This window comes from Bufo gargarizans, chromosome 2 (assembly GCF_014858855.1).
Source record: "Bufo gargarizans isolate SCDJY-AF-19 chromosome 2, ASM1485885v1, whole genome shotgun sequence".
Lineage (NCBI taxonomy): Eukaryota > Metazoa > Chordata > Amphibia > Anura > Bufonidae > Bufo > Bufo gargarizans.
The window spans coordinates 463,125,437-463,144,403 of NC_058081.1; the positions used below are offsets into that span (position 1 = coordinate 463,125,437).

General features: G+C 41.9%; 1 protein-coding gene across 1 annotated transcript in view; it reads right to left on the reverse strand.

Moving 5' to 3' along the window:
- The window catches only part of GABRG2 (gamma-aminobutyric acid type A receptor subunit gamma2), a 259,789-nt gene extending 241,374 nt beyond the window's left edge, over positions 1-18,415 (reverse strand). The window contains exon 1 of the mRNA XM_044277830.1: positions 18,306-18,415. Coding sequence (XP_044133765.1) covers positions 18,306-18,415 — 110 coding nt within the window. The remainder of the gene's footprint in view (positions 1-18,305) is intronic.
- Positions 18,416-18,967: the final 552 nt, after the last annotated feature.

The window sequence follows — 18,967 nt, forward strand, 5'->3', positions numbered from 1 at the left end:
CGTACTTCCGTTCCGCAAAAAAGATACAACATGTCCTTTTTGCGGTACGGGCGGATCGTGGACCCATTAAAGTGAATGGGTCCGCGATCCACTGCGGCTGCCCCATGGTCGGTGTTCGTGCATTGTGGCCCGCAAATTGCGGGCCGCAGCATGGCCATGGTGCGCACACGTTCATGTGCAAGAGGCCTTAAACTGACACACAAGACATGATACTAGTTTTCTGTAAAGGATTGCCTGAAAAGATTAACTGATTCTGTAATTTATTGCTTTTGTTAAGTGGACAATTAGCAATTATATTATAGCAGTTTTAAAGATTGTGGCTGAAAAATCTGAGGCCTAGGGGACCCCAAGAGGCTTTCAATGACATTCTATCAGGCCCCCATCAGCACACAATGCAATTAAATAAAATTACCAGACAATTAAGTTTGAAGGCACTGGAAGGTTTACCACCCCTTCACTAAGGACAAATGAACAAAATGGGGCGGAGCATTACACAGTTTATGCATCTTTTTTTCTATATTTTTCCTTGATGTAATCCTTAGATTTAATTTCCTTAGATATTGCATTTTTGAAACACATGCTATCTTGCTTTTGATAACAATTCAGTCATTGTTCCAAGCATTCCATGTCTTCTATTTGCATGGTACCTACCAATAAACACCATTCTTTGTGCATATTTTACAGCAGCAAGGTGTCCATCAAACCTGTGAATTACCTGTTTAATTCAGAGTAAGATTTTTTTAATTATTTCAAAAACTTTCCATGAATCATTTTCTTATGAGATAACTCACCACATCTCAAAGATGATCTTGTAGCTATGAGCAGTGCAGGTGATGACACTGTGATCATATCCTTTTAAAGTTTTACCTTGCCATAAAATGACGGAAATAATATATAATTTCAACACAGCCGAATAAGACGATCTAGAAACCTTCACTACAAAACAAGTAAGAGGCTCTTTTCAGTTTCTTAAAAAAATACCCATTGTCTATGCATAATGCAATTAAGAAAGTTCATAGAGAGAGCATTCTCCAGCGCACTCAATATTTATGTGCAATGATGAGAAAGAGTGTGTCTTGTTCCTGATGGTCTATTGTTATTATACAACATAGTTTTTGGGCTTTAAGCATTTTTTTGGTAATTGACCGCCTCTATGCTTTGGATCAGTATGCTGCTATTTATTCTGTGCCATTTTATATGGCAGATGTAGTTTCAGGGTGCTAGCACCTGATGACACTGTTGTAGGCAGTGGTTCCAGGCAAGACGCAGTAGGACAGTACTGATGCATTAACCCCACAGATGTTGTGGTCAACAGCAACTGCAGCATATAGGTGATTGGACATAGGAAATTAGTGCCCAGTGATACAAAATTAGGGTGGTGAAAAGTTTCTAAAAACCCAAAGACTGCCATGGTAATATGCCTATAAGGCCATGTTAAGGGCATGAACCAATATATTGTGGGGGAGAATTATCAAGGCTGGCATTTTCATTGTCATAAATTAAGCACATTCTCCTGCAGTAGTGATGGACAAACATCAGCTGGGACGTGTCACGAACACAAACGCGCATTCCTGATCAAATGTTCGCAAGCCATGCTTTTGTGGCCCCATTCACTTTAATGGCAGGCGAACCTAAAAAACCTTCAGGTCATATTTGCAGCCACCAAATACTTACTAGAAGTGCACAAATAGTCCTACAACATGGACAGTGACATATCAGAGGGGGATCAATGGCAAAAATTCCAACAAAGAATATGTATTTTAATCAGGGGCCATTTTTATGCGTCTTAAAGGGAAACTCTCAAAAATGTGCTCTGCTGGAGCCTAGAAATTTTTTATTTTAGGCCACGGGAGTACGGTCCCCGAACATTATGCATTCATCGGACAGAAAAGAACAAGTGATTATGTGGCTGGAGGTATATTAGACAGTCAGTGCATAACAATTTTACTGTAGGCCAGTGGAGTACAGGCCCCAAAAATTAGAGGTATATAAGGAAGTCAGTGGATAACAATTTTACTGCAGGCCAGTGGAGTACAGGCCTCAAATATTAGGCATTCACCGGATAGAAAAGAACAAGTGATTATGTGGCTGGAGGTACATTAGGCGGTCACTGAATAACAATTTTACTGTAGGCCAGTGGAGTACAGGCCCCCAAAAATAGGCATTCACCTGACAGAAAAGAACAAGTGATAATGTGGCTGAAGGTATAGTAGACGGTCAGTGGATAACAATTTTACTGTAGGCCAGTACAGGCCCCAAAAATTAGGCATTCATCTGACAGAAAAAAACAAGTGATAATGTGGCTGGAGGTATATTAAACGGTCAGTGGATAACAATTTTACTGTAGGTCAGTGGAGAACAGGCCCCAAAAATTAGACATTCACCTGAGAGAAAAGAACAAGTGATTATGTGGCTGGAGGTACATTAGGCGGTCACTGATTAACAATTTTACTGTAGGCCAGTGGAGTACTGGCCCCCAAAATTAGGCATTCACCTAAAAGAAAAGAATAAGTGATTATGTGGCTGTAGGTATATTAGACGGTCAGTGGATATCAATGTTACTGTAGGCCAGTACAGGCCCCATCAATTTGGCATTCACTTGATAGAAAATAACTTGTGATTATGTGGCTGGAGGTACATTAGGCGGTCACTGAATAACAATTTTAGTGTAAGCCAGGGGAGTACAGGCCCCAAAAATTTGACATTCACCTGACAGAAAAGAACAAGTGATTATGTGGCTGGAGGTATATTAGACGGTCAATGGATAACAATTTTACTGTAGGCCAGTTCAGGCCCCAAAAATTAGGCATTCACCTGACAGAAAATAACTTGTGATTATTTGGCTGGAGGTACATTAGGCGGTCACTGGATAAAATTTTTACTGTAGGCCAGTACAGGCCCCAAAATTAGGAATTCACCTGACAGAAAAGAACTAGTAATTATGTGGCTGGAGGTACATTAGGCGGTCACTGATTAATAGTGATGAGCGGCAGGGGCAATGTTCAAATTTGTGATATTTTGCAATTATTTGGGCGAATATTCGCCATATATTTCTGAATTTGAGAATTCGTTATCTCCAGTCATTATTTTCTTGATTGCGGAAATCGGCAATTGAAAAATGTACTATAAAAATCTGCATTACGAAAATTGGAAAGCAACACTACTCCAAAAGTCAAAAATATTGCAGCCTTCTCATTGGCCCACAAGCTAGAAGCAGGGAGGGATCATGTGTACTAATTTAAAAAAAAATCTCGAATATTAGAAATTACGAATATATATCACTATATTCTAAATATTCGCTAATTCTCAAAGTGCCAATATTCGCACTAAAAATTCACAATTCGAATATTCGTGATCAACACTACTGATTAACAATTTTACTGTAGGCAGGTGGAGTACAGGACCCAAAAATTAGGCATTCACCTGACAGAAAATAATAAGTGATTATGTGGCTGTAGGTATATTAGACGGTCAGTGGATAACAATTTTACTGTAGGCCAGTACAGGCCCCATAAATTAGGCATTCACCTGTTAGAAAAGAACTTGTGATTATGCGGCGGGAGGTACATTAGGTGGTCACTGAATAACAATTTTAGTGTAGGCCAGGGGAGTACAGCCCCAGAAATTTGACATTCATCTGACAGAAAAGAACAAATGATTATGTGGCTGGAGGTATATTAGACGGTCAGTGGATAACAATTTTACTGTAGGCCAGTGCAGGCCCCAAAATTAGGAATTCACCTGACAGAAAAGAACTTGTGATTATGTGTCTGGAGGTACATTAGGTGGTCACTGGATAATTTTTTTTACTGCAGGCCACTGGAGTAGAGGCCCCAAAAATTTGGCATTCACCTGACAGAAAAGGCTTTTAATGCCGCTATATATACATAAGAGAAGGACCATTCTTTGTTCTGGGTGGTGGCAGATATGTGTGGGCTGGCATGATGAAATTCAATTACACGTGGTCATAATAGGTGTTGAATTCCTCCAAAGTCCATGCCTCATTCATTTTTAGAAATGTGAGGTAGTCCACACTGTTGTGAGCTAAGAGAGGGCCCATATCGGTCACGATCTCTCCTGCTGCACTGAACATCCTTTCGAACAGGACACTTGACTAGGGGCAAGCCAAGAGTTCCATGGCGAATTGTGCCAGCTCTAGCCACAGGTCAAGCCTGCACACTCAGTAGTCCAGGAGTTCCTCGTTTCTCAGAGCTTCCACATCGGACACCTGTCGGTCTAAGCTTTTCCTGAGGCTGGATCCAGAGGGCAGCTCTCGATGGATTGGCTGCAAGAATGATCTCATATCTGAAGTGACCAACACATCTTCAAACTACCCTCTTGCAGGCGCGATAGTATTGGTACCCACGCCTGTTTTCCTGTGGGTGGAAATTCCTCTGCCAGTACACGAAACAGCAGAATGCAGCATCTCTTTCGCAGCAAGGCCTGGAAATGTTGTATTGATAGCCCTCTGTGATGCTGGTAACATGTTGACCATTTTGTGTTTGTACCGGGGGTCTAAGTACATTGCCACCCAGTACTGGTAATTGCCCTTTATGCTTTTTTATACAGGGTAACCTCTTCAAACACTGGTGCATGAAGGCCCCCATTTGCACTAAATTGGAAGCGGTGGAGCGGCCTGGCTCCTGCTCATCACTCAGGAGAAAGTGGTCATCGGTCTCCTCCCCCCAGCCACGGAAAACACCAGGGATTCCCGAAATGTCCCCCTGCTCCTGACTGCTCTTCTTGCTCCTCCTCCTACTCTTCCCAGCCACCATCCTCTTCTGACTCCTCTTCAGACTCCTGCTGCATTGTCTCAGATGGAGTAGCCCCCTCGGGAATTCATTCAGCATTGCGACTTCCTAATCTTCCTGCTCCTGCTCCTCAACGGCTTGATCAACGACACAACGCAATGAACGCTCCAGAAAGAAGGCCACAGAAGACTTCATGCATCGCTCATGAGCAGCCACTGGCGCGGTGAAAAGAAACCAAGCTCCCAGAACCAGTCCTGCTGCAGAGTTCGTACAGGTAGTCGTTAATGGCACATTGCTGCTGAAGCAACCTATCAAGCATATACAAGATGGAGTTCCAGCTCGTCGGGTTGTCACAAATCAGACGTCTGACGGGCAGGTGGTGTCGCTGCTGAACGTCAAAAAGGCGAGCCATGGCCATGTAAGATCTTCTAAAATGTCCAGAGATTTTTCTGGCCTGCTGCAAGACGCCCTGGACCCTGGAGTATTTGGCAACGAAACGCTACACGACTAAGTTCAGGACGTGTGCCATGCACAGTACGTGTGTCATTTTGCCCTGTTTCAGTGTGCTCAGCAGATTTGCACCGTTGTCGCACACCACTTTACCAACTGTCAAATTGAGCGGGGTTAGTCACTGATTGGCCTGTGACCACAGGCCAATCAGTGACCACAGAGCTGAAAGGAGTGCAGGACCGGTGTGGCTCTTGGCTTCCAGGCACAACAGCCACAGCACAGCATGGCAATGTCTCATCTGGCATGTCAAATAGGTTCTGGAGAGCTTGGGGAGTGCAACGGTGGAAAAGGAGGAGTCAGCCAAGGAGGAGAAGGAGGAGAGAAGAAGAGGCAGGCCTGCATGAAATCCGTGGTGGTAACACCAAATCCACATGGGTGCCACGGGTTACATGCTTGACGACCGTCAGAAGGTTCACCCAGTGGGCAGTAAAAGTTATGTACCTTCCCTGCCCGTGTTTGCTAGACCACAGACCACATGTCTGTGGTCAGATGTATCTTGGCACCGACACTGTGTGCCAGAGATATATTCAATTGCTGCTGAACGTGGCCATTTGCTCTGGGATGCTCTTCTGGGTGAAATATTTCCTTCTGGTGACTTTCCATTGCGGTGTGCCAATGGCCACAAATTTTCTAAAGGCCTCCATATCTGGTGTCATCAACTTTTTACGCTCAAACATTTGGGCCACTGAAGCCTGCCTTCTGTCAGATGAGCGCGACAATGGCACGGTGGAAGGTGGAGTGCAGGACAAATGGGAGGAGAGAGGAGAAGGCGTTGCTCCCTCTGGGCTCGGTGATTGGAGGCCAGGTGACTTCTTAAGGTGGTCGTCCCTAGGTGAAAGTTAGGCTTACCGTGACTTATGCATTGACAGCACAGGCTGCAGATGGCAATACTATTTTCAGCAGATGACAGGTTAAAAAAAAGGCCACACTGCGGAGCCATGTGCCTGCATTCTGCGAGTGCAAGATATGACCGTGCATGGTGGATGGCTTACTCCAGATACATTTGCAGTCTGCTTTTTGCCTCCTGTGCATTGCGAGTTCTGCCTCCTTCTCCTCCTTCTCCTCCCTATCTGCTGCTCCATCTCTCCCTCTGAACTCCCCTCCTCTTCATCTCTTGTGGGCACTCACATGACGTCCATCGACACGTCATCATTGTCACCTTCACCACCACTAACATTAGAGATCTCTGAGTAGGCAACAACAGTGGGGACCACCCTCTTTGGGCCGATCTGGGTACTGTTGTCAGACTGCTGGGTGGCGGCCGTTGCTACCTCCTCTTCCTCATCTGATACCAAGAATGGCTGTGCATAGGTAAGGTTTGGGAATGGATGGGGAAATAATTCCTCTGACTCGAGTGGAGGGGCTAAGGTGGTGGTGTTGGTATCATAGCAGAGAGTGAGGATGGTGCAGATATAGAGGATGAGGAGGGTGCAGAAGCTGAAGGCTGAGTGAGCCACTGAACCAACCAGCCACTCAACCAACTTAAACAGTATTTTGTGGAAGCCGGTGGATCGCAGGCCTCAATCAATATTTGTTTGATACAGGTATATCGCACCCCTCGATCAGTATTTTGTGGAAACAGATATATAGAACACCTGAATAAATTTTTGGTGGAAGCAGGTATATTGCATACCTTAATCAGTATTTTTTGGAAGCAGGTATATCAAACACGTTAATTAGTATTTTGTGGAAGCAGGTATATTGCACTCCTCAATCTGTATGTTGTTGAAGCAGGTATATTGCACCCCTCAATAAGTATTTTGTGAAAGCAGGTATATAGAATCCCTTAAAGGGCTTCTGTCACCCCACTAAACAGTTTTTTGTGTACTTATAATCCCTATACTGCGATTTATCCATACATAATGTGATTAATCATTTTGGTCCAGTAGATTTTGCTAAAAATGTACTTATATAATATGTAAATTACCTGTCTACCAGCACGTAGGGCGGCTACTTGCTGGTAGCAGCCGCATCCTCCTATCATAATGACGCCCCCTCTGCATGTTGATTGACAGGGCCAGGGAACGGGATCGTTCTCTGCTGGTCCTGTTTGCATTCAAAATCCGGTGCCTGCGCCGTACCTGTCTTCAATCAGCGCAGGCGTACTGAGAGGCGGACGCTCGCTTGGCCGCTCCATCCTCAATGCGCCTGCGCCGATGACGTCACATCTACACCCGGCGCAGGCGCATTGAGGATGGAGCAGCCGAGCGAGCATCCGCCTCTCAGTGCGCCTGCGCCGATTGAAGACAGGTACGGCACAGGTGCCAGATTTTGAATGCAAACAGGGCCTGCAGAGAACTATCCCGTTCGCTGGCCCCGTCAATCAACATGCGGAGGGGGCGTCATTATGATAGGAGGATGCGGCTGCTACCAGCAAGTAGCTGCCCTACTTGCTGGTAGACAGGTAATTTACATATTATAAAAGTACGTTTTTAGCAAAATCTACTGAACCAAAATGATTAATCACATTATGTATGGATAAATCGCAGTATAGGGATTATAAGTACACAAAAAACAAAAAACAAAAAAACAGTTTAGTGGGGTGACAGAAGCCCTTTAATCAGTATTTTGTGGAAGCAGATATATTGCACTCCTCAATATGTATTTTGTTGAAGCAGGTACATAGAATCCCTTAATCAGTATTTTGTAGAAGCAGGTATATTGCACCCCTCAATCAGTATTTTGTGTAAACAGGTATATAGAGCACCTGAATCAATATTTGGTAGAAGCAGGTATATCACACCTCTCAATCTATATTTTGTGGAAGCAGGTATATCAAACCCCTTAATCAGTATTTTGTGGAAGCAGGTATATCGTACCCCTCATTCAGTATTTTGTGGAAGCAGGTATAGATAACCCCTTAATCATTATTTTGTTGAAGCAGGTATATCGCACCCTTTAATCAGTATTTTGTGGAAACAGGTATATAGAACCCCTGAATCAAAATTTGGTGGAAGCAGGTATATTGCACCCCTCAATCACTGTTTTGTTGAAGCCGGTGTATAGTAGGCCTCAATCAATATTTGGTGGAAGCAGGTATATCACACCCCTGAATCTGTATTTTGTGGAAGCAGGTATATCGCACCCGTTATTCAGTATTTTGTGGAAGCAGGTATATTGCACCCCTCAATCAGTATTTTGTTGAAGCAGGTATACAGAACCCCTTATTCAGTATTTTGTAGAAGCAGGCATATCACACATCTCAATAATTATTTTGTGGAAACAGGTATATAGAAACCCTGAATCAATATTTGTGGAAGTAGGTATATCACACCCCTCAATCTGTATGTTGTGGAAGCCGGTGTATAGTAGGCCTCAATCAATATTTGGTAGAAGCAGGTATATCGCACCCCTCAATCAGTATTTTGTGGAAGCTGGTGTATCGTAGGCCTCAATCAATATTTGGTGGAAGCAGGTATATCGCACCCCTCAATCTGTATTTTATGTAAGCAGCTGTATCGCAGGCCTCAATCATTATTTGGTGGAAGCAGGTATATCACACCCCATAATCAGTATTTTGTGGAAGCAGGTATAGAGAAACCCTTAATCAGTATTTTGTGGAAACAGGTATATCGCACCCCATAATCATTATTTTGTAGAAGTAGGTGTATCACACCCCTTAATCAGTATTTTGTGAAAACAGGTGTATAGCACCCCATAATCAATATTTGGTAGAAGCAGGTATATCGCACCCCTCAATCAGTAATTTGTGGAAGCCGGTGTATCGTAGGCCTTAATCAATATTTGGTTAAAGCAGGTATATTGCACCCCTCATTCAGTATTTTGTGGAAGCCTGTGTATTGCAGGCCTCAATCAATATTTGTTGGAAGCAGGTATATTGTACCCCTCAATCATTATTTTGTGAAAGCAGTTATATCGCACCCCTCAATCAGATAATTTTTTTTTGGGGGGGCAACAGGTATGTCACACCTTTTGCAATTACTTATTCCAATAGTGTTTGTATCTCTATATAGCTGTGGTATCTCAGCAGAACCGCACACAACTGCTGCACAATACAAATGCACTATTATATACTTTTTATGTTAGAAAGTATATTATAGGTATATCTCACCCTTCAATCAGATTTTTTTTTTTTGGGGGGGGGGGGGCAACAGGTATATCATACCAGTTGCAATTAGTAATTACAATAGCGTTTGTCCCTCTATCTAGCTGCGGTATCTCATAAGAACCGCACACAACTGCTTCACAATTCAATTGCACTCTAACATACTTTCTATGTTAGAAGGTAAATTATAGGTACAGTACAGACCAAAAGTTTGGACACACCTTCTCATTCAAAGAGTTTTCTTTATTTTCATGACTATGAAAATTGTAGATTCACACTGAAGGCATCAAAACTATGAATTAACACATGTAGAATTATATACATAACAAAAAAGTGTGAAACAACTGAAAATATGCCATATTCAAGGTTCTTCAAAGTAGCCACCTTTTGCTTTGAGCTTTGCACACTCTTGGCAAAACTGAGTGGATCCAAAACAGAGATGACATGTGAATGGAATATCTGCATGTCTTCTGTGCTTTCTATCCACTCCTGCTTTTGGCAGGCCTTACAGCTGCTACACAGACATGATCCGTTGTGCATCTTGTTTTTCCGTCCTTCGGACAGATCAGAAGAAGTGTAAACTAAATTATGTCAGCCAAGCCGAAAGCCAAAATAGTGGACCAGTCATGAAGTGGGTAGGGTGGGAACAGCATGAGAAGTCCACAGAGTGTACCTATGACATAGTGGTGAGGTTAAAGCAGCATGAGGAGACCACAGAGTGGCCCAATGACAGGGTCTGGAGGTGGCAGCAGCATGAGCAGACCACAGAGCGGCACAATGAATACAAGCTATTTTGTCCACCGTAATATTTTTTAAAATATTTTACCTCATATAAGTGCAGAACTTAATGCTGGATACAATATTTTTTGTCCACCAAAATAATTAAAAAAAATATTTTACCTCATATAACTGCAGCGCTTAACGCTGAATACAAATTTTTTCTCCACCAAAGTAAATCGCACAAGATTTTACCAAATATAACAGCATCGCTGAATACAAGCTCCTGGGAAGGTCATGGAGCATCCTGGTCATACAGAATCTATTCGCTCCGCTGAAGGATTATTTTGAAAGGATTATTTGGAAAGTGTGAAGACATCATGGAGATTTAACCACATATATACCTGCAGCGCTGATCGATGAATACATTTAGTTTTTCAACCGAAATACGTCAATAAAGCTACTTCCGTGAACCCCTGCACCAATACTTCCCGGGCAGGTAAGCTGCTGCGAAGCAGGTGCTCTACCCCGGGCACGTTTTGCTCCCGACCTCCCACTGCTGCCAACCTGCTGAATGCCAGCCAAGCTTTCAACACATATAACCGCTGACGTTAACTGAGAATGCATTTTTCTGTTTGTACTGAAATAGGCCACTAAACTCTTTCAACACATCTAACCGCCGCTGACCTGAACTGAGAATGTATTTTTCTGTTTGTGCTGAAATACAAAATAATACATATAACCGCTGCACTGACTGACTGCTACAGGCGCTACTTCCGTGAACCCCTGCACCACTACTTCCCAGGCAGGTAGGCTGCTGCGAATCAGAAGTTCTACTCTGGGCACGTTTGGCTCCCGACCTCCCACTGCTGCCACCCTGCTGACTTCCAGCCATGCTTTCAACACATCTAACCGCCGACGTGAACTGAGAAAATATTTTTCTTTTTGTACTGAAATAGGCCACTGAACACTTTTGCCACAAATAGGTGCACCAGTGAAAAGTGTATATATATATTATTTTTTTTACTGTAAATTGTCCCTATACTATTTCAACAGAAATAACTGCAGAAGTGAACTGAGCATATATTTTTCTTGTTGGACTGAAATAGGCCACTATACACTTTCACCAGAATTAACTGCAGAAATGCACAGAGAATATATATATATATATATATATATATTTATTTTTTACTGTAATACGCCCCTATAGGCTTTCACCAGAAATAACTGCAGAAGTGACCTGAGTATATATTTCTTGTTGGAATGAAATAGGCCACTACACATTTTAACCAGAAAACAATTAAATAGTGCAATGCATATATATTTTTCTTATTTTACTGAAATACGCCCCTATATGCTTTCACCGAAGTGTCCTGAAGTGACCTGAGAGTATATATTTCTTGTTGGAATGAAATTGGCCACTATACGCTTTCACCAGAAATAACTGCAACAGTGCAGTGCATATATATTTTTCTTATTTTACTGAAATACGCCCCTATACTCTTTGACCAGAATTAATTGCAGAAATGCACTGAGAATATATTTTTCTTTTTTTACTGTAATACGCCCCTATATGCTTTGACCAGAAATAACTGCAAAAGTGCAGTGCATATATATGTTTTTTTTTTACTGTAATACGCCCCTATACACTTTCAACAGAAATAACTGCAGAAATGAAATGCGTACATATTTTTCTTGTCGTACTGAATAAGATACTACGATGTGAGCCACCAAAGGCTTTCCAACATAACACTTGCAGCCCAATAACAAAAATCTGGAATGACAGAGCTGTCTAATGACTATTTGGATCCCCAAATAATCACTCCATGCCCTTGTAAATCACTTTCCTATAAATGTCCCTAGCACCTTCTGACGTCTCTCCCTGCACTAAGATGCTGTGAAATGATTCATTCCTATCTTTTCCACTTTTAAGTCCTCTATGTAGTGTGCTCCCTCCTACTTTTCTGTTTCTTGCAGTGAAGTTGTGGACATGGAGTGGCCAGTACTTACCTTTTCTGTAGGGGCTCAGCTCCACAGCTCCTCCGTCTTCTTCTCGGCGTGCTGCACTCCTGTCCTGATGTCACCAAGCTTTGGGTCATAGTGCAGCGTGGTACGGGCCGGGGGGACCACGCAGCGGTAAGTAACAGCAAGCGCTTCACTCCAGCTCCGTGGTCACATAACACAAACGAATCCTCGATGCCTAAAATTTACATTGAGGATTTTTTGTGTCAAATTATTCAATTCAATCGAGTAATCATTTCAGCCCTATCTTGTGACCACCATACAGTAATGTCATGTTGTTCAAGTATGGGGGACTCATGAGGACTCATTATTCTCTAATGCCTGCTCTTATAGATCAGTGTGCAGACTGTAGCTTGCAGGCAGGAAGGAAGGGCCAATCCACAGGGCCACAGAAGACAGACAGACATAGCACCTTTATGTATGACACCCGGGCCGGTTCTATTCTATTCTGTTTAAGGTCTCATCTCTCTCACTCCTCGCAGGCCAAACTCTTTGTGTGGGAGTTGGAGAGACTTTTCACCCCTCAATCAAACTTTTCACTGGCTCTTGTGTTCACCTCTACTGTTATCCGATTCCAAAGTTGGTGGGCAGAGACATGCATATGGGGAGCTAGGAGAAGCTGGGGATGGCTGCTGCAGGCAGCAATGTTTTTGTGGGTACTGTTATGCAGAATGCAGGGGCGGGCGGACACAGAGATAGAAGCGGTCAGCGCACATGTGACCACTTCTCTGATGTCACAAAATACTACAGTTATTAGGAAACAGCAATATCGCCATATCGCTGCTTCTTAATACCGCTGTATATCGCTGACACCGGTTTACCGCTCAACCCTAGGCTGGCCACACTCCTCTACATAATGTTATGTCCAGTGACAGTTTAAATGTAAGTCAGCTTTCTTGCTGGCTTACATTTAGACCATTTTGATGAATGAGATGATAAAATGAAAATGATGAATGAGATAGGCCTGCCGGTCCATCCTCTTTCCCTCCTACACCACAACACATTTTAGTGGGCGGGGAAAAGTCGCAGACTGCGGCGCAAACAACCTTTGTGCTGCAATCTGAGCCTTAAATATGCATAATATAGGAGTATTTCTAAGCGTAAATGATCCTCTATATTCAATAACATTTTAAAAAGCTATGTCTCATTGACATGTGACAATGCAAAAATAAAACAAATCCACTAAGATAGGCTTGGTAAACCCCCTGTGCTGAACTGGTTAAACAAATTTCAACACTTTCAACAAACATGAATATTTACACAGGATTGCCCATGTTCATGTGTGTTTATATTTTGATTAGTTTGTAATGCAATTTGAGGCCAGACTAGACCTGGATCATAAAGAAATAAAGATAATCAACTTCTCTTTTTTTAATCTACACTTGGTTATGACTTCAAAGACTGGATCTATAATCCAATCAAGACCTAATAAAAATTATTAAAGATAATTCACACAAACATTTTTCCAAACATGTATCTAAAATCATGACAATTCTGTTGTGTTTTGTTGTAGGTTCAGAAAAAAAAAGCTATATGACAGACTTGTGAGAAACTGTTACACGCATGCACTATTAAGTCACATGTTAGAAGGGATTAAATCAACTTTTTATGTCACACTTATTTTATTTTTTGTGATTAAAAAAAAAAATTAATGGCCTTATATATATTAAAGAACTAACAAAAAATATAACTAAAATAAGCTTTCGCAATGGCCACTAAAATATGCTCACTTTCTGTACTTTGAGAGCAGCCACAGACAATAGACATAATGGATAGGAGCTGACCCCATTGACTTCTAAGGGAGATTTTTCTAGACATGCTCTGTGACGTGAATTGATCAGGAAGGTGCTGATAAGCTGTGATATCATGTTTTATTAATAGTGTATCCTGTGATATCTATTTTGAGGTGTTATCTGTCATTGTAATGCTGCCTGTGATGATAATGCCATGTCTACTGAAAAGTGATTTGTACAGAACCAGAATTCTCAACTTATTATTAGGCCTATTGTCTAGTGCAAAAAAGACAGTGAAAAAAAAAATAGTCAAAAATTGTAAACAAAATTGTAGCATAAAAGCTGCTTGGAACAACTTGACTGTACACAGGTAACATACTTTTGAGTTAGGCTACATTAACATTTGCATACTTTGGTCTGTTTTTTTTCAAAAGTGTTTGTAAGCCATAACCAGGAGTGCATGCAAATACACTACCTGAAAAAAATTAAATAAATCACTGTAATTTTGTTGTCTAACAGCATTACAAATTGGTTCTGCAATAGCTACTGCATTGACATCCGGGACATAAGAAACCTACTTGAAGCCGGACTGTATTCACACATTCCACAAGCTCGTTTGACACTGACCTCTCATGTTCGCCAACAGAGTTTGCACTGGTGCAACAAGGGACCCCATTGGAGGTGTGAATAGTAAAAAAAATTGTGTTCGGAGATGAAAGCAGATTCTGACTTGGTACTATAATGGAGAACACTTACTGCAATCATCCATAGTGTGAAGACACGCTGGAGCAAAACCATTAGCTACCATACCACGTTGGATGGTACATTGACTAGTCTTCTGTACAGTATGTCCAAGACTGTGGAACCAGTCCTACTGCCTTTTTTAAGAAACGGGTTACAACAAGATAATGCCTGCCCACACACTACCCACAATACACAACTTGCTCTTTAGCATATCCAACAAATCCCCTAGCCAGATCAATTGCAGATATTTCCCTTCAACAATGTCTGGCAACGGATGGGGCAATAGATCTCCCATGCACAGCAGCCAACAACTACTTCAGCTGAGCTACAGGTCCAAGTTGGATGTGGAATGACATAGCACAGAAGGATATCCAGCATCTAAATGACCATTACAGAGTGGCAGACTGTATCGCAGAAAGGGAATATGTTACCCAGTATTAAAAGGGTCTTCCGATAGTGATCTTCTGGATAGGTCATCAATATCTGGTCAGTGGGGATCTGTCAACCAGGACTCAGGCACCACCTTCTACATGCTCACCAAGCACAGGGCCACACGTTGTATAGTAGCTGTGCTTGGTATCGCAGCTCAGCCCCATATGAGGCTGAGCTACACCTAGGCCATGTGATAGATGAGCATGTCATCACAAGGCCTAGGAAAAGCTGGAGAAGGCCACAGCACTACTGTGAAAGCCCCTGCCTTCTCAAACAGCTGATTGTAGGGGGTTCCAGGTGTCAGACCCCCATTGATGAGAGATCCTGATGACCTATCCAGAGGATAGGTCATCAGTATTAAAGTCTTGGAAAACCACTTTAATGAGACCCTGCCTCAACATATACCCTTCTACAGAACCCAAAATAAGGGGTGCACCACCTTGGTGTGTCAATCTTAGTTCAATCACATTACGTTTCCCAGATCTTCTTTTTTCATTTTCCATTAGTGTATTTCTCTCTTTTTTCTCTATTGTTTCGCTCAAGATTTTGTATTACAAATTAATGAAAAATACTGACTAAAATATGTGTGAAAGTGTTCTAAATCCTGCTTGTAACTCTTGCAATTGATTTCCTATTTGAGAGACAAATTAAATTATGCATCCAGTCACATGGTGTTTAGTATTTGAGGGGTTGAATACTTTTCAGGTCTATTAACAAGATGAGGTCCGACTAACCTTGTAGCTCATCATACCGTACTCTGAAAAACATTTTCGTATGTAATTTTTTTACACTTGAAATGCTGGAGAAGGCCTAGCCTGGCGTGGCCTAGCCCATCATGTCAAAAACTATGACAATTATGACATCATTATTATGCTAAACCCCCTGTAGACTGATTTAAATATTCTGTAAGTATATAACTTACTTAGTAATGTGTAGTAATGAAACAAAAAACTAAATTTTGGCCAATGGAAATCTATAAACTGTCTCCACTCTATCTATCTATCTATCTATGATCTTATAGTATAGATACATTGGGGGAGATTTATTATATCTCTGCACCAGAAAAGTGGCATAAAAAGTTGTAAGCAACTTTTTATGACTTTTTAAATGCAACTTTTTAAAAAGGCAGTTTTACGTTACCTTCTCCACTTTTGAGAAAGGGGCATACCAAGGATGGGGTGTAGCATCCAGAAAGGGGACATACCAAGGATGGGGTGTGGCATCCAGAAAGGGGGTGTACCAAGGATGGGTTGTGGGATGGGGTGTGGCCATCAGCCTCAACAAATTTATCTTCATTTATGCCCATTTTCTGGTCCAAATGAAGAAAATAATCTACATCAGCTCAGAGCTGACATAAAGTTCTGTTTAGGCACACACACTGCTGGAGGATATCCCTAAGTTATGATGAGGTTTACACCTCATCATAAATTAGACATTTCCTTCGACAGTGCAGGGGATATCAGCACCGGTCTTGATAAATCTCCCCATAGTGAACATTTTTTTATAGACACATTCTGGGGCTTTTACTAAACTTGTCTGCTTAATGATTTGTAACAAACATATTGCATATGTTTATTTGGATGACGTCTAGTTAGTGGAAGTTCAGACATAGCATGTGTTAAATGGGCAGTTTGTATTCTATGCAATGAACATAGTGCACCACAACACTCTATACTATTCACATAGCTTGGCCAATCTAATATAAAGTGTAGGAGCAGTTCACTACGCAAGTAGCATAGGCGTGCTATATTAATGGCATGGCAAGCCATAGAATTTGCTTAACAAATGGGTATATATGTAACTTATTTGATACTCACCAAAATGTCATGTAAGGCAGAAGTGACTTACAAAAGCTACACGTTCAAAAGAGCTTGATGCTAAATTGCTATAAAACACCAGATATAAGGTAACTATTATCAGAGTAATTAATAGATGTACAGGCAAAATAACAAAATAACATGGTCATAAAAGGCAGAAAGATGGTCGAAACAACATGTTGGGCATATATAATCAGGGGGAGCAAATCCATGCCTATGTGATCCGTTGCTAACAGCAATCCCCAGCAAAAAATGCATACAATAGAGGATGACAGTAGCGGACCACATGTGCCACAGAAACATCCTAAACGGGGGAGCTGAATGTGTGGATGTAATTGGCTATATAAAGCAAACATTTACAAAGAAAAAATGGTGCACTGCAATGGAAAATGTAATTAACAATATAAGGCTAAACCCTCACACTGATATTAAAATGAGGCTTTTGCCAATATATTCTTCTATCAAGAACATACCAGAGCCCGCACACCCCGTCAAGGTTTCTCAAAGTGGCATAGTGGTATTTCATAAGGTTAATACTTGTGTATTAGCCATTGTCTATTATGGGTACTTTGCAGCCACAAAAATGCAGTGTCAGCTTGTGCACATCACGCTCACATCATAACCACTGGACAACCACTGCAAATGGTGGTCTCATTTCCATAATAGAACATTTCAACATGGCAGCAGCCATACTCCACAGTACAGTGCAATGTGCCCTACTGCCCACAATACTATTTGCAACCTTAATTAAAGGAATATGCATGGCAGCATTAATTAACCGGTGGAATAAAGAGCTCAGCACATTAATGATCTGGCAATGTAATGTAGCTACACAGCACATCCTGCCTGCTCAAGTATTCTCTACTCTCCATAGTGTTCGCTGCTTCAGCAGGATTCAGAATCACTGCAGTTGGCCAGGAGAAGAAGGTGGGGGGAATATGGCAGATGTAAAAGGAGAAACTAAAAATACAAAGAGCCCTTTTGTTCTTACAACCAGACTGAATAGAGGCACCGAGACAATAAAGAGAAAGCACATAAAGCATAGTAAATAAGCGAGCTGTCCGTGGTGCTGAAGCGTTCCTATGCAATGTATGGATGCCTCCTAGAATGCTGTTTATGGATGTTACATCTCTACATCAATCTGCAAGAGATCTATGGGCACAGCCATGATGTGGTAACCACACATGAGAAATGCATCTGACTCCTTCCATAATTGTGCCCTTCTTTGTTTTATGTCATCCGATGAGTGGTAAATGTTCATTGAAGGTGCTCACAGTACATGGACACATGCAGTCAATTAATGGCAGAATGCATCGTCTGTGTCACTGATCATGTATTCCAGCAAGGATGATACTTGCAAGGTATACTACTATACTGTGTATATATATATATATATATATATATATATATATATATTAATGATACCATTATCCAGTGCTCAGTCATCCATTCCTGGACATACATACATATCTTATAAAACAAATAATAATGAAAGATAACGCATAGCTCTTACCATTGGATGAATGAATGAAGCAGCAATATCCACACGATCATTTTGTGATGACAAAATGTTAAATGCAATAATGCCTTGTTTCCAACATTTGGCTTCTTTGGTGAACACATCTCTGACATTCCCCCCTCAATCTCCTCTCTTCCTTGCAAATGGAATAGTCCCGTGGTGCCCCCCACCCCCTACCAGGTGCATTGACTGTAATGATACATTCCGCCAGGCTGGGAGAATTAATATTTAAGAAATGGGATCCGCGTCTTGTGGCGGCAGAATCCCCCCCCTCCGGTCCCCCCTCCGGTATTGACAGCTCATGCACCAGCTCCAGAGATCTGAAGGGGAAAAGCTAAAAACGGAAAGGAGTAAGCACACAGCAGATCTGTGCCTCACACTGAATGCAGATTAACTACGCAGGGCTGAAAAACATCCTGTTTTTTTTTTTTTTTTCATGGATGGTCCATTGAAAATGAGCACTTTAGGGGGCAGCCTGTTGTGAATAGATGCTGCCTGTAAAAAGTAAGCCCTTTAGAGCAGAGCCGACTGAGACACTTCTGTGTATTAGTGCTGGACAACCATGGTGGAGCAGAGCCTATTCACTGTAGCATGGATGCTAGGCAACCTAGGGATGCTTATTGTTGTCTCGCTCCTTGCAGCTCCCCCTCCCTCTG